Source organism: Geotrypetes seraphini, chromosome 2, assembly GCF_902459505.1.
Source record: "Geotrypetes seraphini chromosome 2, aGeoSer1.1, whole genome shotgun sequence".
NCBI lineage: Eukaryota > Metazoa > Chordata > Amphibia > Gymnophiona > Dermophiidae > Geotrypetes > Geotrypetes seraphini.
The window spans coordinates 85939782-85964012 of record NC_047085.1 but is presented as its reverse complement, the minus strand read 5'-3'; the positions used below and the strand labels follow the sequence as shown (position 1 = coordinate 85964012).

The following is a 24231-nucleotide window of genomic DNA, read 5'->3' as shown; positions in this document are numbered from 1 at the left end:
TCAAAAAGAAGAATGTGAATGAGTTGGGGGGGGGGGGGTTATGGTTGATATTTCAGGGGAAAAGGCATATGAATTCATTGGTAACTTAAAAAAAACTTTTCAGATATGCTGGATCTGAACATGGGGGGTTGGGGGGGAAGAGAGGAGGAGGAGAGAGAGAGAGAGAGACAGAAAAGGACCTTGAGGAAAGGCGGGAAAGCGGACTTAAACCAAAAGGGAGGGGGAAGACAGGGCATATGCTGGAGCAGAGAGGTATAGAGGGAGAGAAAGAGACTGCAGAGAGGGGAAACACCCTGAACCGAGGAGAGAGATATGCATATGTCAGGCCTTGGGGAGGTGGAAGACAGTGAGAGATACAGAAAGACCTGAAACAAAGGTGGGAAGACGCGAAATGTTAGCAGAAGGAAGATAGAGGGAGAAACCTGAAACAGAGGGGAAGCAGAAGAGAGGGGGGGGCAGATGTTGAACTTGGGGTTGTATAGAGGGAAGAGAGAAAGACTGCAGAGAGGTGGAAAGATTCTGGACCAAGGAGGGAGGAAGGAAGGAGAGAGAGAGGCAGAGAAAGACCTGGAAGAAAGGAGAAATGCTGGACATGAGGGGGACACTTGTAAGCAACGGAGAGAGGCCTGGACCAAAGGGGCAGACTGGATGGGCCATTTGGTCTTCATCTGCCATCATCTTTCTATGACATGAGGCAGATTATGGACTATGGGAGATTCAGACAGAAAATGCGGGTGGGGGGGGAAGACGACCCTGAGGAAGAACAGAGAGATGCAAGATCATAACATTACATTACATTACATTAGTGATTTTTATTCCGCTTGTACCTTGCGGTTCAAAGCGGATTACATAAGAAGAGAACTGGACATTTCCAGGATGGTACATGACAATAGAGAATACAGTTTGAGGATAGAGACTTAATAACAGAATGATAGTAAAGACTTAATAACATCGGAAGATGTTTTGGACGGCAGTGTTTTGGTTTCTTGGGGGATGGGGTGAGGGAGGTTAGGTAGATTGTATATGCTTTTTGAACAGCAGTGTTTTGATTTCTTTACGGAATGTCTTGAGGTCTGATGTTGTGGTTAACAATCTGGTGATGGAAGGTTCGAGTTTTGCAGCATGTGTTGCCAGGAGGCTATCATAAAGCTTTTTGCGATGAGTACCCTTGAGTGGTGGGTATGTGAATGATGTCAGTGTTCTTCTTGTTCGGGTTGGAAGGTTACGGTTTAGGCGGTCATTTAGGTAGGTGGGTGCAGTACCGTTAATTACTTTGAAGAGTAGACAGTATAGTTTGAATTGAATTCTGGCTCGAATCGGTAGCCAGTGTGAGTCTAGGTAGGCATTGGTGATGTGGTCAAATTTTCCGAGTGAGTAAATTAGTCTAAGGGCTGTGTTCTGAACAGTTTGAAGTTTTTTGATCATGTTTGTGGGGCATGGTAGATAAAGGATATTGCAGTAGTCCACGAGACCTAGTACCAGGGATTGTACAATGATCCTGTAGTGTTCTTTGTCAAAGAATTTCCTTATTTTTCTTAAGTTGCGCATTGTGAAGAATGCTTTTTGGGTAGTTTTGTTGATTTGGGTCTGCATAGTGCAGCATCTGTCTATCAGCACTCCCAAGATTCTGAGTGAGGTCTGGATTGGGTATTTGGTTGCTTTAATTTCTAGGTCTGTTATGGATGGGTTTTTGTCCGTTTCAAGCATTAGGAATTTGGTTTTTTCCGAGTTTAGTTTCAGTTTGAGGTTTGTCATCCATTTTTCTACTTCATCCAGAATTATTTCCAGGTGTCCTGTTGAGGTGTGGTCTTGGATTTCGAAGGGGAGGAGAATAGTTATGTCATCTGCGTAGCTGAATAATGTTACATTTAGGTTGTCTAAAGTGGTGCCGAGGGAGGAGATGAAGAGATTGAATAGAATGGGCGATAGTGGTGACCCCTGCGGGACTCCGCATGGATTTGACCATGGGTTAGATTTCATGTTGTTTGACTTAACTCTGTACGTTCTTGTTTTAAGGAATCCTTGGAACCAATTGTAAACCACCCCTGAGATCCCGATTGCGTCAAGTATCTGGAGTAATATGGTGTGATCGACTAGATCGAAGGCGGCGGAAAGATCTAGTTGGATAATTAGGATCCTGTGTCCTTTACTGAGGTGTTGTCGGGCTATGTCTAGTAGTGTTGCTAGTAGTGTTTCCGTGCTGTGGTGAGATCTAAATCCTGATTGAGAGGAGTGAAGTATATTATGGTCAAATAGGTAGTTGGTGAGGTATTGAGCCACAAGTCCTTCAATCAGTTTGACATATAATGGGATCGAAGCGATAGGTCTGTAGTTGGTAGGAGCGTCTATAGGGCCTTTTTGATCTTTCAGTAGGGGTGTGATTATGATCTCTCCAAGATCTTGTGGGAATTGACCTTCTATGAGAGTGCTTTGAATCCATTGCATGAGGTTGGTTTTGAATTTAAGGGAGGCATTTGTAAGCAGATACGATGGGCAGTAGTTCAAGTCGCATGAGGTGTGGCTGTATTTTTTGTATAGTCGGTTCAAATCAGACCATTGTAGGGTTGGGAATGTGGTCCATGTTCTGTCTGCAGATATGGCTTCTTCCGTTGTGGGGGTTATTATCTCGTAGAGTTTGGTGGTTGAGTTGTTGAAGGTATTTCTGATTGTAGTGATCTTGTGTTTGAAATGGTCTGCTAGTTGAGAAGCTGTTGGTGGTTTATTGCCTTGAGTGGCAAGGAATGGGTTTGTGTCCGTAAGTTTTTTTACTAAGTTGAAGAGTGTTTTTGTGTCAGAGGTGTTTGTGCCAATTAGTTTAGAGTAGTATGTTTTGCGCTTTTCTTTAAGTTTGATGTTGTATAGTTTGATTTGGGTTCTCCAAGCGGATTTGGTTTGATCATTTTTCTTTTTTCTCCAAGATCTTTCAAGTTGTCTGCAATGCCTTTTTTGTAGGAGGAGTTCGGAGTCGAACCACTTGTCTGAGGATCTGCAGGTTCTATGTTTGGTTTTTTCAGGGGCTAGCTCATTCAAGGTTGTTTCACTTAGGATGCGCCAGTGATTTACGAAGTCAGTTGGGTCGATGGGGGCGATTATAGGGTCTACTTTATCCCAGAATGTGGCAGGCTCAATTTTCTGTCTAGATTTGAAGGTTGTTTTTTGTGGCTTGGGTTTTGTGTTATTTTGAGGCCAGTTGATGGTGAGAGGAGGGTGAGAGAGGAAGAAAAGTTAGATTCATGGAGGGAGAGAGAGATGTTGGTTGGGGAAGGGAATGAAGTCCTGAGGAGAGGAAGCATGCAGGAGGCAGAAAGAACGAAATGTTGGATGCACAGTCAGAAGGAAGTCCAACCAGAAACTAATTAAATCACAAGACAACAAAGGAAAAATGATTTTATTTTCAATTTAGTGATCAAAATGTGTCAGTTTTGAGAATTTATAATCTACTATCTATATTTTGCACTATATTTGTCTATTTTTCTATAGTTGTTACTGAGGTGACATTGCATATTTTAGTTATCTGCCTTGACCTCTTTGAAAAATAAAACAAATATAAATGATAATTATCATTTTCTCTGCTTAGAGTGTGCTTTGTTTTTTTTTAATTTTGTGGTTACCATTGTGAATTAATAAGATTATGTTGTGTGTACATGAAAAATGAATGGGAGGAATTGCATTACAATTAGTACTATTATAATGGAGGTAGGGATGGAGCTTGGGCTGGAGTACTTGGCTGGTATTTGTTAGACTTAGGGGGTACTTGGCTTGAAGAAGTGGAGAAACACTGGTCTAGGTGACTATGGAGTTCAATCAGTAAGGGCCCCTTTTACAAAGCTACAGTAGCAATTCTTCCATGGCAAACACACCAAAGTCCATTCAATTCCTATGGGCTTCAGTGCATTTGCTGTGGCAGAAATGCTTTTGCAGCTTTGTATAAGGAACCCTAAGGCAGGAACTACTGTCTCTGTGCTATGCCTTAAACATAAACTACATTGCTGGGGTTGCAAAGCATTAACTAATTCAACATGAGTTTGAAGTTGGTTAAATACCACTCTCTCAAGTATGGTAGTTTTGAAAAAAATGGAAGGTTTGATATTGGCCAATAGTTATTCGGCATAAGAGGATCTGAATTACTTTTTTACAAGGTTGGCTTAAATGCTACTGGAACACTGCCTAAGTGTCAACCCATAAAAAAGGAAAGTCATATTGAGCACTGGAAAATAATACTGTGTTTTTCCGAAAATAAGACACTATCTTATATTAATTTTGGGCCCAAAAAAGGCACTAGGTCTTATTTTCAGGGATGTCTTATTTTTTTTCGTGTACAATGATCATCTCTCCCTTCCTCTCCTCCACCCCAATTCTTCCTATTTTCTTTCTCTCCCCCTCATGTGCAGCATTTTTCCTCCCCTCTCACTCATCCCCTTGTGCAGTATCTTTCTATCCCTTCCTCCCATCCCTTGCAGCTTCTATCCCTCCCATCCCCCCGTGTAGCATCTTTCTATCCTCCCCGAGCGGCATGCAGGAGCCGCTGCTTGCAGCTTTGCGAAGAGAAATGCGGCTGGGAGGAGGGAGCCGGCCAGGGGAGGTAAATACCTGTGAGAGGGAGGAAGGTGTGAATTTGGGATGCATAACAGAGGGAAAGATGACAAGGGATGCGTTGGGACATGGAAGGGAGGAGGAAGGTTGCATTTGGACAAGAAGGGAGGAAGAGGGGGCACATTGGCACAGGAAGGGAGAGGCAGGATCCCAGCTCATAAGTACTAGTCTGACGTAAGTTCTTAAACGGGGGACTGCCTGTATAGCGAAATCTGTGGGAGAGGCTATAGGAATTGCATAACTTGTTTATGCTATGTGTCCATTGGTCTAATTGATTAATATTGTTGCAGAGCAGAAAAGACATGAATGGTCAGGAAGTTCCCCTTACCTTCCTTGTTGTTTCTCTTTGTCCATTTCTTTGGTACATACTAAGGAACTGAGGCACTACCCAGTGACACAAGGAGGCAGAGTTGAAAAATGTAGATGATGCTTTCTGCAATCTTTGTGAGTGAAGGGAAGAAATCCACTTGTCAAGACTACTGTACCCTTCTACTAGAAAGAAGATTATCGAAGTAAGAACCTAATCTTCCCTTAAAAGAAAACCCTGCACCCTGTTACTTCACAGGGATAGATATATAAAGAACAGTTTTGCCCTGAGGTAGCTTATGACTTGTGACTGCCATGCCTCAAACACAGTCTATAGAAGTCTTTCTTGAGACAGGTAACAAGATCTGGCTTCAGCCCGATATCGGATGAGACTCTCACAGGTATTCAGCAAAGGAAAGGTTGAAGCAAGAGTGTCTAGTCATTGTACTCAAGGCGCACACAGGAATCGCCTCTAACTTTCTCTCCTCTGGGCTTCCTAAACCTAGCTCTGGCTCTGCCTCTTATACTTCCTGGTTCCTGCCTTCCTGACTCCTCCTTCTCAAGTCACTTTCCCCCCTAAGAAGGAGCTACTTATATTAAAGTAGCTTTAACAGTGAGGGAGTATCCAGCAGGGGGAGTAGTCCTGTGGACTCCCTCACAGAGTTCTAAAATGAAGCATTTGAACTCCTGGTTTTGCAGCTGTTTTTCTGAAATGAAGTGTGATCATATGTGTTTGACTGAGTGAAGATCTGTCTACCAGTATGTTTTGAGCAGGCCGCAGTGTGTCATTGTTAGCTTATCCAACCAAAGCCCCATTGCCATCATCCATTTTGCCATGGTTGAAAATTTGCAAAATGTTGATGAATAAAAACAAAGAACAAACATGTGAATACTATATTTGTTTTTTAAGATTATAGAGAAACTGTTCTTCATGCTATACCCCAGCTAATGGTGCTAGATGAGATGAGTATATTCGGTCAACCTGAAAGTGTACCTGAAGAAAATTCAGACTTATCTCTAGAAATTTTTTTGCAACATTTGGAGTCTTTGGACCCTGGAAAAAATGTGATGGATGAAGGAAAGGTATGTATAGTTTTATACTTCTGTAAATAAAGGATACACACTTCCATTGTGGCTGTACTCCCTGTTTTTAAAATGCCTCTTTCTGAAATCTATACTTCATTTGTTCATTTTTAGGCCTGTTGTAACTCTTGTCAGAGTCCATCCATGTGTGGCCATCTGCTTATCTATCAGTCTATACACATTGGTTTTGTTTGTGTATGTTCAGACAAAATCAAGGCTAAGAAGAGAGAGTGAGGAGGAAACAGGAAGCAATAGAGTCAGTAACATTAGAAATTTCAGGATAGTGGTGGTAGCAGGAGCATCTGAGTGGTTGGGAGAACATACCCCCCCACCTGAAAATGTGAACGAGCTTGCAGCCGTAGCTGAAGACCTGCTTCCTTGTAACCTGACAAATAATACTAGAAAACTTTTGTCATAAACCAGCAGTTTCTACTATAAGGAGGCCCTCTGTCATGGACTATATAGATGAGTATATCAAAAATCCTTTTGCCATCCTTGTCATCATCAGTCTCCAAATTTTTAACTTTTTCAATTTTTTCTTTATAACATTTCCGCTTATCTTAACCATTAAAATCTTTTATTTTTTATAAAGTACTTAACTTATAGATTATATTGTTTCGACCCACTGCTGACACGGCCAGTGTTTCAGTTCCTGCATCACAGAAGTGGTCTACTATAAATATACAAAAATATCCTTTGGGACTGGATTCTCTAATATCGCTGGTAAAATCTGACTGGTTGCTATAGCGGCCGTAAATCTAACGATTCAAAAAAGATGAGTGATTCTCAAAGAACCATGCATGAAAATGAGGTTTGCAGAGGGTCACCAAATTTACATGAGATCAGTCACTGGTGATAGTGATCAGCGCATGTGCAGAGTAGTCCATAGAAAGAGGCGTAAATGTGCAAATGCGCGTCCATGAATGGCATGGGTGGATAGGAGGGGTTGGAGAACTACCAGCAAACATTAAGTAGTTGTGTCAGTCATAGGCGATCCAGTGTTATTGGATGGAGGGGAGGGGAAGGGAGGTGCAGTCGTTGGCTTTCATTAAGTGCATATAAGACACGTCTTTAATAACATGCACTCGAGATGTGTGCTTTTGAGATTTTTTTTTTTCCCCCCATTCTTTTGCTACTATAATTTATGTTAGTGTAGTTTTTAAAATTTTAATCATGAGCCACAGCTAAATACATGTGCCTGAAATGTGCTTTTCACAGTATTGGCACCCTTGGACCAGCCGGTAATTTTTTGTTGTTAAAAGCCGACGCTTAGTTTGGAGAATCACCCAACGACAATAGAGAATAACCTGGAGTGCTCATTTAAATATTAATGAGCCCATTTTACTATCATTTTACTAGTAATGACCTCGTTGTACTACATTTGCATGGCAAAGTCGAAGATTGCTAGAAAACTCATAAAAGACTACGGTGAGCTGTTCTGAGAATCGGGCGGTTTAGCGACTGTCAGGCACGATGAGTTTTGAGAATCTGACCCTTAGTTTTGATGTAACATTATCTACTAAACTTCAAAATGTTCACAAAAATTCAAAACTTTCCCCAAACCACACATATCTGAAAAAGAACTGCTGAATTCACTCACATTCAGTATGCTACATACATCTTCACTAGTCTTTCACAAGCTGAAGAATGGTGCCGGTGTCTAAGCCAATGCTAAAAACAAAACTAAAACCTTGTGTCGTGACCTCCAAAAAGGGTCAGGAGGAATAAACAACGAGGCAAAAACAAAGGGTTGGCCAGGAGTAGTTACAATGACCTCTGTTCAATTTTTACATTGAGGTCATTAGGGTGCACAGTTTGTAACTCAAATATCCACCTTTGTTCCTTTTAATTGAGTAAATATTCAGTATCCCCTCCCTCCCACCCTAACTGAATACTGTCGATCACTCTCCATCTTAAGTTGTCGCATGAATGGGAGAAGTCCATTCAGTCCATTCAGTGCATTCAGGGCAGAATGCTGTGGACGTTGATATTGATTGAACCTGCAATTCAAGGTTTGCATATGGACTCTAGTTAAACTGATTTCCCTGTTAACCTGAAGCAGCCCTCAGATCCCTGCTGACTTGGTCAGGCTATGCTTCTAGAAGTTTTCACTCCCAACTGGTGAGGAGGAGGAGAATGGAATGTAATAGAGTAAAGGGGAGGGAAAGAGATGTAGAAGTATATGCCCCTGAACACCCCTGACACATGCACACGCTAATAGTCTCTTATCTACATATTAAATGTACCCAGGTACCCCCTTCTCACTCACCGGACCATTATGCACATACTGGTACATACATATAACCCCACACTTTTCTGCTGTTAATATGTTCACATACCTACATCATGCACCCTCTATACCAGAGGTCTCAAAGTTCCTCCTTGAGGGCCGCAATCCATTTGGGTTTTCAGGATTTTCCCAATGAATATGCATGAGATCTATGTGCATGTACTGCTTTCAATGCATATTCATTGGGGAAATCCTGAAAACCTGACTGGATTGCGGCCCTCAAGGAGGGACTTTGAGATCCCTGCTCTATACCCTCACCCCATATACACAAACATACAGTACATATCCACACTTTATAGAGATCCCTGATACACAGATCTCTCCACTGACACTCAGATTCTCAAAACTTAAACGTGCCTTTAGTTCCTAAACGTGCCTTTAATGTGCTCATTAAACCAGTTCCAGACGTTTTAGCATGCATGTATTTTAGAGGCGGATTATCCAAACGGCCTACCTAGGAAGGACCTTAAGAGCCTGGGCCAATCAGAGCCATAGGCCCCTCACTGGCACATCCCAGGATACACTGGGAAGGGGCAGACCTGCCATTTTGTAAGAGGTGGGCCTACCAGCTGGAGCAGGTAGGCGTCTCTCTGGCCGGACTTCTTCAATATGGTAGAGAGGGGCAGGGTGAGGAAGTAGTGGGCATCCCTCCTGCTGTGGGGGAAGATAATAGTGTTTGGGGAACTGTGCGATGCGCCGGGAGGTAGTGGGCATCTTTCTTGCTGCAGGTGGGGGTAGTAATGTCGGTGGATTGTGTGACATGGCGGGAGGGAGTGGGTATCTCTTTTGCTGGGGGCGGGGGGGAGGGGGTTGTCCGGAGGTTGTGTGAGCAAAGTAGGAGAGAGTGAGCATCTCTCCTGCCAGTCTTTGATTTGTTTTTTTAATATGCAGGTGTATTCTGCCCATGTGTTTGCTACCACCAGCGATTCATCTCATGTAAATTTAGTGAGCTTATGTGAACATCCATGAACCTCATTTGCATGTAGGGTCTTTTGAGAATGACTCGCCTTTTTAAAATCATTACAATAGCGACCTCAGTAGCAGCCCGTCGGATTTTACTATTAAGTTTTGATAATCTTTCCCCCGAGTCCTTCAGAGATAAGCCTGCCAGCATTAACTCAACACTGTGTGTTGAGTCCGCGGATTCACATCACGTCCCAACATACAAGGTATATCATGCTAGTAACTCATACATAGACATGTAATTTAATCAAAATAATATTTATTCAATTTATATCCAATTAAACTTGAGGTTACAATTAGAATTACGATTAAATTGCATTACATTCGTTACCAACTCTGCAAAACATTCTGTGTGTGAGAGTGGGGGGGGTCCAGTCTCTCCCAAGACAGAAAGAGAGGTTCCCCCCTGATCAAAAGCTGGTGCCTGTTTATGTACTCTCGCAATGACCAATAATACATCATTTGAATATTCCAATGGTCAGTTAACATGTCACTGTTAAAGGTTGGACTTATTTGAACAAAGGAATTCCTTTTGGCTTTTATAGGTAACAAGCTTAAAGAAAAGTTTTACACAATTATATATTTGTTTACAGCAATTTATATAAAATAAGATTATAATGTATATATTTTTAAAAGAACTCCTTAACACCACTTAAGTTTAAATTTTACTAAAGCAATACAAAACTTATTTATTGTAGGTAAACAATAATTGTACCCTTAAACAAAGAATGTATCCTTTTAACCAGCACCCTTCTTATAGCCTTAAAGAATGAATCATTGGCTCTTGTCTGACTAAGGGCTCCTTTTGCAAAGGTGCGCTACGGGTTTTACCACATGCACTGGATTAGCACGCACTATAGTGCGTGCTAGCCAAAAATCTACCACCTGCTCAAAAGGAGGCGGTAGCGGCTAGCGCACGTGGCATTTTAGCGCGCACTATTCCACATGTTATGGCCTTAGCGCGCCTTTGTAAAAGAAACCCTAAGTTTTACTCATGCTGGAAAAGCTGACAGATTCACACAGACACAAAAAACCCACACCAAGCAAGCCCCTCCTTGTCTTGCTGTTTTTGAGTAAAAAATAACCTGAGATGTCAGATACTTTAATCTAAAGACATTTCTTATATCCCTTATATCCTTCCTAAAATCTAATTCAGTATGATAAAATTAAAGAAAGTTACAATACTCTGGGCAGGGAGACTCCTGCTCTTTCACATTCCACAGCTAGTTTCCATGGTAACCCATCCCTTGCTTTAACTTAAAGGTCATAGGTCAATTTCTACAAGTTACATTACATTACATTAGAGATTTCTATTCCGCCATTACCTTGCGGTTCAAGGCGGATTACAAAAGAGATAAAAAACGGAGGGTTACAATGAAAGAACATTTGTCCTTTCTAGAGAGGCAAAGAGTAGGTTATGTAGTTTCTGTGTGGTGGGAAGAGGGAGGGCAGAAGGACGGTAAACTTGAAGTTAGGGCTGTTTCAGGAATTTCTTGAAGAGTATAGTTTTTATTTCTTTTCTGAATGTCTTGTAGTCTGGTGTCGTTATCAGTAGATTGGAGATTTGGTTGTCTAGTTTAGCTGCTTGAGTGGCCAGGAGGCCATCGTATAGTTTTTTCTGTTTTACTTCTTTGATCGAGGGGTGTGTGAATGGGATGTGTGTTTTTCTATGTCTGATTGAGGTGGTTTGGATGAGGCGGTTGTTCAGGTAGGTTGGGCTGTCTCCGTTAAAGGCTTTAAATAACATACAGTAGAATTTAAATAGTATTCTTTCTTGGATTGGTAGCCAATGTGAGTTGATGTATGCTTCTGTAATATGGTCGTGTTTTCTCAATGAGTAGATGAGGCTCAGAGCTGTATTTTGGATTGCTTGTAGTTGTTTAGTCATTGTAGCAGGGCAGGGGAGGTAGAGGATGTTGCAGTAATCTAGTAGATTTAGGATTAGGGATTGTACTATAAGCTGGAATTGAGTTTTTTCGAAGAATTTCCTGACTTGTCTTAGGTTTCTCATCACTGCGAAGGATTTCTGTATTTTATTTATTTGCGGTTGCATGGTGCAGCATCGGTCTATAGTCATTCCTAGTAGTTTTATGGTAGTTTGAATGGGATAGTTGATTGTGTTAATTTCTATATTGGTTATGGTTGGGACTTTGTTTTCGAGGAGGATGAATTTAGTTTTGTCTGTGTTGAGTTTCAGTTTGTGATCTTTCATCCAGGTTGCTACTGTTTCTAGTGTTCGGTGTAGTGTGTTTGTCATGGCGGTCTTTGGTTGATCAAAAGGTATGAGAATGGTAATGTCATCCGCATAACTGTAGGTGGTGATGCCTATATTATCTAGGTATGTTCTGTGAGATACAGTGTATAGGTTGAAGAGAGTAGGGGATAGTGGGGATCCTTGTGGTATGCCGCAAGGGTTGGACCAAGGTTCAGATTTTTCTTTATCTGATTTTACTCTGTATGTTCTGGATTTTAGGAAGCCTTCAAACCAAGAGTATACTTTATCTGAGATGTCTATTGCATCCAAAATTTGCAATAGGATGTTATGGTCTACCAGGTCAAATGCTGCGGTAAGGTCTAGTTTTATGAGAAGCATTTTTTTTCCTGTGCTGAGGTGTTGTCTGGCTGTGTCAATGAGGGAGCCTAGTAATGTCTCTGTGCTGAAGTTGGATCTGAAGCCAGATTGCGTGGGGTGAAGTATATTATGGTCATCTAGATAGTTGGTGAAGTTTGGCTATTAGTCCTTCTGTCAGTTTGACATATAGAGGTATTGAGGCAATGGGTCTGTAGTTGGATGGTTGGTCTGTTGGTCCATTTGGATCTTTTTGGATTGGGGTGATGATGATTTCGCTGAGGTCAGTTGGGAAAAGGCCGTCAGTGAGCATGGTTTGTATCCATTGCAGAAGTAGAGTACGGAATTTTGTGCTGGAGGTTGTAAGGAGATATGATGGGCAGTGGTTAAGGTCACAGGATGCGTGGCTGTACTTTTTGTAGAGTTCATTGAATTCAGATCATTGTATGTTGGGGAATTGAGACCATGTTCTGTCAGCTGCAGTTGATTCTTTATCTGTGGGAAGAATTGTGAGTTCGTTTAGGTGGGATGGGGTACAATTGAGGGTGGCTCTGGTATTTGTAATTTTGTTCTGCTAAGAGTGTGAATGAGGGGGGTGGGGTATTGTTAGTGGTCATGTAGGGTTTGGTGTCTGTTAGGTCTTTTAATATTTGGAATAGTTTTTTGGTATCTTGGGTTTCTGTGCCCATTAGATTAGTGTAATGTGTTTTTCTCTTGTCCTTTAGTAGAATTTGTATTGTTTGTTAGTTTTTTTCCAGGCGGTTTTCGTGTGATCTAGATTAGTTTTTCTCCATTTTCTTTCTAGTCGTCTGCATTGTCTTTTAAGTAGGAGTAGTTCATTGTCAAACCATTGATCTGATCTTCTGCTGATTCTAGTTTTGGTTTGTAGTGGGGCTAGTTCATCAAGGATGTTGGTAGTCAGATTGTTCCACTGTGAGATGAAGTCCTTGGGGTCACAGTCCTGGATTGTTTCATCTATTTTTGTCCAGAATTTTTTTGGGGGGTCGATGTGTTTGCGTGAGGTGTAAGTTATTTTTTGGGGTTTAGGTATGGTTTCGTTCTTGGTCCAGTTGATGTTGAATGTGTGTATGTAGTGGTCTGACCAGAGGGATGGGGACCAGGTTCCATTAGGTGTTTGATGGGTCATGAAGGCTGCAATGTCAAGTTGGTGTCCTTTTTCATGCGTGGTTTGTGGGTTTAGGATTTGGAAGAATAAGGCATTGAGAAATGATAGACAGTTTTCTGCTGGTTTGGATGCTTGGTCTTCAAGGTGTATGTTTAGGTCTCCTAGGATGAGGTTGTATTCTGCTGTTAATGAGTTGTATCTGGATTTTCCCAAATCTACATATTATGCTATTTATTTGTAATTTCATGTTTAAATATACACACATGGACTGCTGCTTAAGCCACACTTCTTACATGAAGTTGAATGAAAGAGATTTATAATGGATCTCAAGCGCTCACTGTTGCACTGCCACTAGAACAAGTCCCGGTGTACAAGATACATGTGAACTATCATCGGTCCTTTACACTCTTTATTCTTAATATCCTATTAAATTCTTTTTTATGTCATCTTCTTTTAATCTCTATATTTACTTAAATTATCATAATTATTATTATAATGGTACTTAACTTAAACAAAGTTTTACTGCCTCATCATATCTCCATGTCTCATCATAATCTCCATGCCACATAATAATCTCCATGTCACGACGGAAGATCTCCGTTTCGCTCCCTGTTACGAATAACAGAACTTCTTCAGGAACAATCTTATTGGATTTAACACAGTTTGTTGTACTATGTTAAGTAGCATGTTCAGGATCTCCAAACTTTTTTAGATTCGCCTGCACATTAAGGGGTCTGTCATCACTTAGTTAAGTACTATTATAATAATAATGTGAGGTGATCATTATGATAATTTCAGTAAATATAGAGATTAAAAGAAGATGAGATAAAAAAGAATTTAATAGGATGTTAAGAATAAAGAGTGTAAAGGACCGATGATAGTTCACATGTATGTTGTACGCCGGGACTTGTTCTAGTGGCAGTGCAACAGTGAGCGCTTGAGATCCATTATAAATCTCTCTCTTTTTTTTTTTTTGGGGGGGGGAGAAAAAAGCTTAATAAACCTCCTTGTGGGAATCAAGGATCAAAAACTAAATATATAATAAAAGGAAAATAAGCTCGAACATACATCGTGTCAACCCGGATGTCAGCACGTTGTCATCGACTCAAGCTCTGGAGCCGATGCAGGTGGGGAATTTTCTCCCGCTGAGAACGAGTGGTGGTGAGGGCGAGGGAACTCGCGGGTTGACCCGCGTAGAAGGAGCCACTTTCCAACAGGCTGATCTTTCCCCCCTCAAGCCACTTGTGAAACCGGCAGCGGTGACTTTGGATTCGATTTGGACCGCGATAGAAAACCTACATGCGGTATGTACTAACTTTATTATAAATACTTTAAATTTATATGCCAAGATAACCCATTTGGAGACCTCTGCTCAACTTCAGAAGGAAGAAATATCTAAATTGGAGAAAACAACAAATGAAACGAAGACTATGCTTGTTAAACAAACATCTGACAATGTTATTAATGAGAAAAATTGAAAATTTGGAAAATCAACAAAGGAACTTAAACTTGAGATTTTTAAATTTTCCTATTGCTAAATATTTTTCTCCTTTAGAACTGTTTAAAAAATTTTTGGTAACGGTGCTGAAAGTTCCAGACTCTAACTTACCCCCTGTACAAAAAATTTATTATTTAAAAAAGATTGCAGAGGATATTCAAGGGGAAAAGACTGAGTTAGATGTTTCTGTACTATTGGAATCATTTGTGATAGAGGTGCAAGGCCGTGCTACATTGGTAGTCATGCTTGTGTTTCTACAAGATAAAGAAATGTTACTGAAATTATACTTTAAAATGAAACAGGTCTCCTATTTAGGTGAAAAGGTGAATATATTTCCAGATGTATCTAAATGGACTCAATCTCGCAGGAAAGAATTTCTTACATACCGTACAAGAGTGGTTTCTTTAGGGGCAAGTTTTCAGTTAAGGTTTCCTTGTAAGTGTTTTATTTCCTATCAAGAAAATAAGTATATCTTTTTTGAACCGGCCCAATTGGGTTTTTTCCTGGAAGGTAAAGGGCTTTCTACTGTGGCCCAGACCGAAACTGAAACTGTATAATGTGGTCATAAAATTATAAATCTCTTTCATTCAACTTTATGTAAGAAGTGTGGCTTAAGCAGCAGTCCATCTGTGTTTTTGGTGATAAGAGTGTGGAGCACTATTATTTTGAAGAAGTGATTTAAATATACACTGTGTGGGGCCCCAAACTCATGCATCCATATTTCTCCTATACATTTATAGTACATATCTTTAGATATATACTGCCTTGCTCAAGAATATGATATCCTATATCTGTTCCTTACCACTGCCAGTCTAAGAGCCATGAAGGTTTTAGGCATCAAACTTAGACAAAGAAAGAACACTTACAATTTTTACCTTCACCTCTCCTCCATAAATATTCTATATATGCAGAGCCAATGATAATTTTGCTTATCCAGCAATATTTATATAAATAGCATAATATTATGCCCTTCTCTATATATAATTTCCTGATTGTTTGTTAATTATCCTGATATGGATTTATTATGTTCGCTTAAAACCCACTCTGTCCAGACTTAGAAAGGTCTTTCACGCCCTGCTATTTATTCTGCGCTGTTCACGCCAGACGGCGAAAATCCTATAAATAGCATAATATTATGCCCTTCTCTATATATAATTTCCTGATTGTTTGTTAATTATCCTGATATGGATTTATTATGTTCGCTTAAAACCCACTCTGTCCAGACTTAGAAAGGTCTTTCACGCCCTGCTATTTATTCTGCGCTGTTCACGCCAGACGGCGAAAATCCTCAGTATGTGAACTTACCTATTTGAATATTCCTGCTTTACAAGGCTTATTTTGCATGAGATTGTGCCAAGGATCATCATAGCCAGACCTCTATTTAATTAGCTTAATAATAATAATAAGTACATGTAAGTAGAGGAATCTTTATTTTTTTACTTTAACATCCAGCTGAATTACCTGCCTTGTTTTCATTGTTTTGAATATGACATATGAGTTGTGCTTGTTGCAGTTGAATTCTGCTCTTTTACCATTGGTTACACCTCACATCGACAAAGTGTTGTCACAGTATCGTCAGCGTACAATTATAACAGCGCAAAGCAGTTCTAGCATAGACCCAGTTTCTTCTTCAGAGCCAGAAAGCATTAACCATGATGATGCTAACAACTTGTACCGGGAAATGAGGATCAGAAAATTAGAGGATCAGATTGCCCAGCTACTATACAAGGTAATCACTTTTTTCTCACGTTTATAAAAATATAATTATTTGAAATTATTTGGCTTCATGCTGGATTTAGATGTGACTGATCTAAGCTCATGTCAAGTCAGAATCACTAGATCACATCTATTTTGAAGATGTTCTTAGGAAAAACATATGCGTAGTTTCAAAACACATATAATACATTTTTCTCTTTTGATGTTGTACATCTGCAGATTTCATCACCTCACTTGTCATTCCAATTTCCAGATCGTTTAGAAACATTAAATAGCACTGGTCCCAGTACAGATCCCTGTAGCACTCCACCAATCACCCTCCTCCATTGAAAAAAAAAAAGGCCATTTAACCCAACCCTCTGTTTTTTGTCCAGTAACCAATTCCTAGATATTTTTATGTGGATTTATTTATTTGTTTTAATAAAGCCATCTTGGATATCAACTTTCCACAATTCTTTTATTTTAGGGGAAACCCTGAAGTAGCCTCCTGCCGTTCAGCTGTTTGAGGCAGGAAGACTTTTTTTTTAAATGGGCACAGATATTGTACATGTGTTACATACGTAAGGTATCTCCCTCATTTTAAAAAGTCATGCCGCCCCCCACAATGACTGCCCCCCTCCCGACAACAGCCCTGAACTTAAAAGAAAAAAAAAATTGGCAGGAGGAAAGCCCACTTCCTCATGCCTCAGCCACCCAGACCCCCCACCTTCAAAATTACAGAGCAGCAGAAGGGATGCCTACTCCCTCCTGCTGCCAGGTGGCCCCCCTTGGAACCAATACCCCTCTCAGCCCCATACTTAAAAAAAAAAATAAAAAATCGACAGGAGGGATGCCCACTCCCTCCTACCTTGGCCACATGACCTCTCCAGCGCCACCCATGCCCCCTAACCTGCACCATACCTTATAGGAAGAAAACAGCAGGAGGGATGCCTAGTCCCTACTCCTGGCAGGCCCACTTCTTCAAAATGGTGGGCCTTCCCCTTCCTGGTGCATCCTGGGATACATGGGGAGGGGCCTAAGGCCTTGATTGGTTCAAATGCCCAGTGCATCTCAGAATTCACCTGGAAAGGGGGGACAGTCCTGCCAACAGAAGGAACTGGGCATTCCTCCTGCTGTTTTCTTCCTATAAGGTGTGGGGCAGGGGTGTGGGAGGAACCAGGGGTCCGGGTGGCCGAGGCAAGAGGGAGTGGGCATCTCTCCTACTGATGATCTTTGTGTGTGTGTGTGTGTGTGTGTGTGTGTGAGGGGGAGTGTGTATGTGGTTCGAGTGGCTGGGATCTTTGTGTATGAGGGTGGGGGGAGGGGTGACTGCGATCTTCATGCTGGGGGAGATGTCTGGGTGACCAAGATCTTTGCCGGGGGGGGGAGGGGGACAGAGCGTGGGCCTCTATTTTTTTTTTGTGGTGGTGGTGGTGGGGAGGGGGGTGTTGTGGCTGATTATGGTAAACCTGCCAGTAATTTCAGGTCGTGTGTAGTCGCTAGATTATGCAATGTTAGGGCATCTATCCACCTCATTTTAATACTAATGTGTTTGTTTGCATGGCAGAGTAGGTAACTTCAACGAACGCAAAGAAAAGCCCGCAGGGAGCTATTGTGGACATCATTTTTTAAATTACATCCGCCGCTAAATCAGTTCAACTAGTTTGGTGGTGATCGTTAGTGTATCCGGGCCTAGGTTCTTACCTCAATAATCTTCTTTCTAGTAGACATATGCTCCATTATCCCAGAACAAGCAGGCAGCCTATTCTCACATATGGGTGACATCATCCACGGAGCCCCGATGCGGACAGCCTCGCAAGCATACTTGCTTGTAGAAAACTTTAGAAGTTTCGAGTCAGCCGCACCGCGCATGCGCGAGTGCCTTCCCGCCCAGCACAGGGCGAGTCTCCTCAGTTCTCAGTTTTCTGCGGAGCCGAGAAGTCTGTACTTTGACACTCTGCGTTGAACTTCGTTCGCTTCGTGCTTTCTCTCACCGCGGTTTGTGTTCTTTTTAGTCGTGAATCGCTGTGTTACTTTATTTTCTTTAAAAAAAAAAGAAGACTTATTTTAATTTTTTTCTTCAGTTACTGACTGGTGTTCCAGGCCGCGGGGCCGCAGCCTTAGGACTTCAACTTCACAGTGGCTATCTTCCCTCCTATGTCCCGGCCAATCACGGGCTTCCACAAGTGTAGCCACTGCCAGCGTCCGATTTCTCTCATGGACCCACTCCGCTGGTGCCTCCAGTGCCTTGGGCCTGCCCATCATCCAAAGTCATGCGAGCGCTGTGCTACTCTTCAAACTCGAGCCCTTCAATATCGTTGATTTTTTAGTGGAAACATTCTTCAGCTTGAACTCTTCTGTGACACCCTCGACCTCGAGTGCTATCTTGGTCCCGTCTTCCAGTGTCCTCCTGCTTCCACTACTGCGACCTCGAGCCTCATCAGACCGTCCTCGTTTGGATCGTCTTTAGCCTCGAGTACATCTGCTTTATCTTCCCCTGAGCTCCCCTCAGGTCAGATACCTCAGTGTTCTCCCCAGAAATTTTTTCCAGCCGGGTGGCATGAAAAAAGTAGCCGGGTGGGGCAGGACGGGGAAATTTGGTGGTGGGGAAAATTAAGGGCTCCTTTTACTAAGCTGCAATAGCGTTTTTAGTGCGTGCAGAATTGCCACACTACACGGCTAGAACTAACCGTCTAGCATGTGCGGCAATTCTACGCGAGCTAAGCGCGCGGTAAAACCGCTATCGCAGCTTAGTAAAAGGAGCCCTAAATGTGTACTATTTGTATTAGTTAATTATTATTAGTTATTTTCCAATGCTCAATATGACTGCCTTTCTTAAGGTTTGACACTTGTTCCATAATATATATATTAAATTTAAGAAATATCCAATTCTAGAATAATTAGATATTTGCCCTCTTTCAAATGGTATAGAGCAGCATCTCTCAAACTTTTTTAACTCCAGCACACTAAACGGAGCAAATGTTTTTTGTGGCACACTAAATGCAGCAAATGTTTTTCATGGCTGGAAAAAATTTCTGGGGAGAACACTGATGCCCTAATTTTCAAGGTCCAATCACATCAAAGAATGATGCTTATCTGGGCAGTTGTATAATAAAAAGAATGGATAAGATAACATGAGAAGTGAAATTGTCATGAATCAGAGGGATACATACCCTGTAGGTCCTAAAAGCAGGCTTGTGGATTAGATATAAACTATGAAGGCAATGGCATAACTAGCATATGTGACACCCGAGGCCCATCATTTTATGATACCCCCCACATCTGTATGAAAAACATGATTTTTAGTAACAATCCACACATCACACAAGAGTGTGCCTAGGAAAAGGCAGCATCTTACATATTGCAGTGAGCAGTACATCAATACACCCATTGTAAAACTAAACAAGCCATACTAGTACAGATCAATCCTACACAGTCAATCCTAACTGAAAACCATGTCTTTCGAACACACCTTCGCCTAGTATGGAATATGTAATCACAAACTAACCACTCTCCCTTTTACAAAACTGTAATGTGGTTTTTAGCTATGGTGGTAACAGTTCAGACTCTCATAGAATTCTGAGCAATTACCACCATGGCCAGTGCTAAAAAAAACGCTCTACAGTTTTGTAAAAGGGGAGATAAAATGGAAAAACGTAGACAAAGGTTAAATTGAACTACCAAGAAGCTGGATTCTGTATACAATGCAACACCACAGAAACAGCGATGCATCTCCCCTAAAGCAAAAAATTAAATAAATATAATTTTTTTCTACATTGTCTTCTCTGGTTTCTGCTTTCCTCATAGTCTTGACACTCTCTTCCTTTCATCCACTGTCTACCCTCTCTCTGCCCCTTCTATATGGCATCTTTTCTCCTTGTATTCCCCTTCCATCTCTCCCTACACCCCTATTATTCTGGCATCCATCTTCTTCCCTTCCCTCCTTCAATGGTCTGGCATCTTTCTCCTCTTCTTCCCTTCCCTCTCCCACACCCCCATGGTCTGGCATTTCACTCTCTCCTCTCCCTTCCCCCCACTTCCATCAGCATCAGCCCCCATTCTTTCCCTCCAACCCAATTCCATCCAGTATCCTTCCCCCTTATGTCTCTCTCTCCTTTCCCTGCATACCAATTCCATCAGCATCTGCCCCCTTTCTCTCCCTCCACCACCCTTCCTTACCACCCTGACCTCCTTTTTCTCCCTCCACTTCCCTTCTATACTCCTCTCTCCCTCCAAACCAGCAAGGTCCCATGATGACTGCTTCTGTTGCCTCTGCCTCTGCAAGATGTAAGTGACGTTGGAGGGGGTGGGCCGGCAGACACAGGGAATTGCAGCAAGGTTCCGCAATTCCGGAGGCAGAGGCGGCAAATGCAGTCATCGTGGGACCTTCCTGCACCTCAGTGCGGCTGCTGACTCTGCTTCAGAATAAGTACGGCAGCCATGCTGAGGTACAGGTGCCATTTAGAGCAGCTTGGAAGGTTCTGGATCCAGCCGGCTGTGTACTCCCCTAGGGCTGGCACCCGGGGCGGTCTGCCACTGTATGAGGGGCCAAAAAATAATAGAAAGAATGGATAAATTGACCAATTTAGACATGTCATACAATTATAACCACAAAAATACGTCATAAAATGTAATTCTAAACTCAAAAGACTCCAGACGAAAAGCATACTATAGAAAGGAAACCAGAAAAGTCCAAAACCATAGTACTAAGATCCAAATGCTAAAATCGGACATGTCCATTACGAAGAGACGTGTGAATCACCGCTAATTATAACGAGTGAGTCTTTAAAATATGAGACGGTAACGGATAGCCAGACCTGGTGAACGGAAGTGACAAATACTGGAGCCAAAACCAGAGCACCGTGATGAAACTTGAATATGGATACCTTGCATTTCTTGGCGTTGAAGCCCAGCTGTCAGGTAGATGACCAACGTTCCAACAAAAACAGGTCCTGCGTCATACTATCGTGTAAATCGGAGCCGCTCACTATGTTAAATAGTTTGGCGTCGTCAGCGAATAGTGTTAAAGCCCCTGAGTCAGGTCCCCTATGAATAAGTTGAAAAGGAGCGGTACTCCACTTGTCACTTCTGACGTTTTAGAGAGGGTACCTTTAACCACCACCCTCTGAAGTCTACCATTGGCTATTTTTTGGGCTTGCGAGCTACTTTTAAAATGACCAAGTCAAAATGATCTACTAACAATAAAATTTTTTTTAAAAAACCACAAAGCACACTGTACGCAGAGAAAATGTTAATAATCCTTCCTATTCCGGGGTTTTCTCAAAGAGGTCAAAGCAGATGACTCTATGCACTGTCACCTCACTAACAGCCATACAAAAATAGACAAATATACCCCCTCCCTTTTTACTAAACCACGATAGCAGTTTGCTGCGCTGAATGCCCAGCGTTGCTCTTGACGCTCATAGGCTCCCTGCGCTAAAAAACGGTATTGCGGTTTAGTAAAAGAGGACCATAGTGTAAAATATAGACAGCAGATATAAATTCAGACACATTTTGATCAGTAAATTTAAAATAAACTCATTTTTCCTACCTTATTGTCTGGTGATTTCATGAGTCTCTGGTTGCACTTTCTTCTTCTGACTGTGCATCCAATCTTTCTTCCCTTCTTTCAGCCTGTATGCTTCCTCTCCTCCTGACCTCATTCCCCTCCCCCCAACTTTTTCTTCCTCTCTTCCTGCCCTTTCTTTCTTTCTCTCTTCATGCCCCCTTTCTTTTTTTCTGTTTCTCTTCCTGCCCTCTTACTTTCTTTTTCCTTGCCCTCCCCCAAGCCACTGCCAATGTTACTGCCATCGGGGAACAGGCCCCAAAGCCGCTGGCCGCCGCCCCCACCAACCTCTCCCTACTTTGGGCCGACCAGCATTCCTCTCCCCGATGTCAATTCTGCTGTCGGAGAAGAAGGCTGATCGGCCCAAGATCACAATCGATTGGGGGAAATGCTGCCGGGTCCTGCCTTCGCAGAAACTGAAAGTAGGCAGGACCCGGCAGCAAGAAGAGCAAATGGAAAACTTCACTGACCTGTCTCCCGCCTTATCCCGTAGCGAATTTATGCTTCGGGGATCTAACATGTGCGTGCCGGCTTCCCTTCTCTTCCCTCCCCCCCCCCCCCCGGACATAACTTCCGGTTTCGGAGGGAAGAGAAGGGAAGCCGGCACACACACATTAAATCCCCGGAGCATAAGTTCGCTACGGGCTAAGGTGAAATCTTCAAGCCGGCTTTTTTTTTTTAATGTTGAGCAGCAGCGGAGGCAGCAGAATTTAGCTGGGCGGTCATCTAAATTACCCGGGCGGACCGCCCAGCGAAAGGCCCTAGGGAGAACACTGTACCTAAGTAGAAGGTTCCTGCGGTGGTCCTCCTCTCCACTGTCACCTTGGAGCCTTTAGCCTCAACAAGTGGTCCAGTTTCAGACACAGATCCACCTTTGCAGGCTTCTCTCCAGACCATGTTGGGGCAACAATTTGTTCAGTTACTGAGCAAATATGGTTCTGCCTCGACAGTACCTCCTGTAATCCAGCCTAGGCAATCAGCAGTCTCCTGTGAGGTCGAGTCCCTGCTTGTGACTCGAGCTGAAGCTTCACACTCTATGCAAGGAGCAGAGTCTTTGTGAGTGTCTAGTCTGGCATCTACACACTCGATGCAAGGAGTAAATTCTTTGCGAGTGTCTCGATTGTAACCTTCACACTCTCTGCAAGGAGTAGATTCTTTGCGAGTGTCTTGATTGGAACCTTCACACTCTATGCAAGGAGTAGATTCTTTGCGAGTGTCTCGACAGGAATCCGCACACTCCATACAAGGAGCAGAGTCTTTGGGAGTGCTTCGAGATTTCTCAATCCAAACCACTGAGTTTCAATCTACAGCTTCAAGCCCTATCCATTCTTCAGCAGCGTTACCTGTTTTCCATACATAGGGCGACGTTTCCTCAATCCTCGAGACCTGCTTCCAGGCACCACTCTCGTTGCCGATCGAGGCCTTCATCGAGACATCCATTGAAGCGCAGATCTTCTAAAGAGCAGCCTTCTTCGTCTGGGCCTCATTCACGACCTTCCAGTTCTTTGAGGCCCCCAACTCCTCGCTCCAGGTCTCCGCTTCTGGGCCCTGAGGAATCAGCTGCTTTCATTGCCTCCTTCAATTCTCCGTATTCTTTGGATTGTCACTTCTCCAGAGAGGCTTCACCTTCATTCTCCACTCGAGCCACCTTGAGGTCATCGAGCCCTTCTCGAGGCAAGGCCTTGGCGAATCAGCTGTCTTTCTCCTCCTTCCTTCATCAGATGGCTGATAATCTGATTTTAAGTACTCTAAGGAGTATTTTGAGGTCATGCATCTACCTCAGCCTCATGCAGTGTCACTTAAGCTTCCTCTTAACAAGCTTTTTTCTCAAGCTTTCAAACGTTATCTGGAAACTCCTTATGCTGTATCTGCTGTCCTAGGCAAATTGGTCTCGAGGTATAGATCTCTGCATTGCAAAGGGTTTGTGAATTCACAATTATTTCACCAATCCCTCCTTCTGGAGTCCCTTTTGACAAGAACCCATCCTTCTAAGGTCTATGCTATAGTTCCTTCTGGAAGGGAGGGTAAGACTCTGGACAAGTTTGGACGCCGTCTATATCAAATTCCTTATTGATCTTCTTCCAGGTTTTCTGAAGAACCTGGATTAACATAACCTGGATTAACATAACCTGGATTAACATAACCAAGTCACTGCTACTCTGTCACTCAGATTGCATCTTCTCCAGTCATCTTATGATGTGCTCCAGTAATCTGACCCTCAATTTCCGTGAGGTCTGTCCCACATATAACAAAGGACAGGGGCATATGATGATGTAAATAACCCCCTCTGTAATGCAGGAAGTGTTGCTCTTCAGTCTAAACCTTTGTCCTGAAACTGGATGCACAAATTCAGTGATATTTAACATCAGAGAGCACACAGAGCATCCACCATAACTGTGGTGTCCCCGTTCACCATTCTGAACACTCTCCTTGTCCACTGCAGGTAACCTATTAGGGCTCAAGATGTCACATAAATTCCTGTTCCTTCCATAAGCAAAAAGGAGCACAAGTCATGTATACATACTAAGAGAGTGGAAGAACC

General features: G+C 42.4%; 1 protein-coding gene across 6 annotated transcripts in view; it reads left to right on the top strand.

Annotated features, from left to right (window-relative positions):
• The window catches only part of LRRCC1 (leucine rich repeat and coiled-coil centrosomal protein 1), a 148637-nt gene that overhangs the window by 9074 nt on the left and 115332 nt on the right, over window positions 1-24231 (top strand). For 5 of the 6 annotated variants that reach the window (XM_033934342.1, XM_033934344.1, XM_033934343.1 and 2 more), the window contains 2 exons: window positions 5810-5982; window positions 15942-16157. In XM_033934342.1, coding sequence (XP_033790233.1) covers window positions 5810-5982; window positions 15942-16157 — 389 coding nt within the window. The remainder of the gene's footprint in view (window positions 1-5809; window positions 5983-15941; window positions 16158-24231) is intronic. The other variant, XM_033934347.1, reaches the window with a different exon arrangement.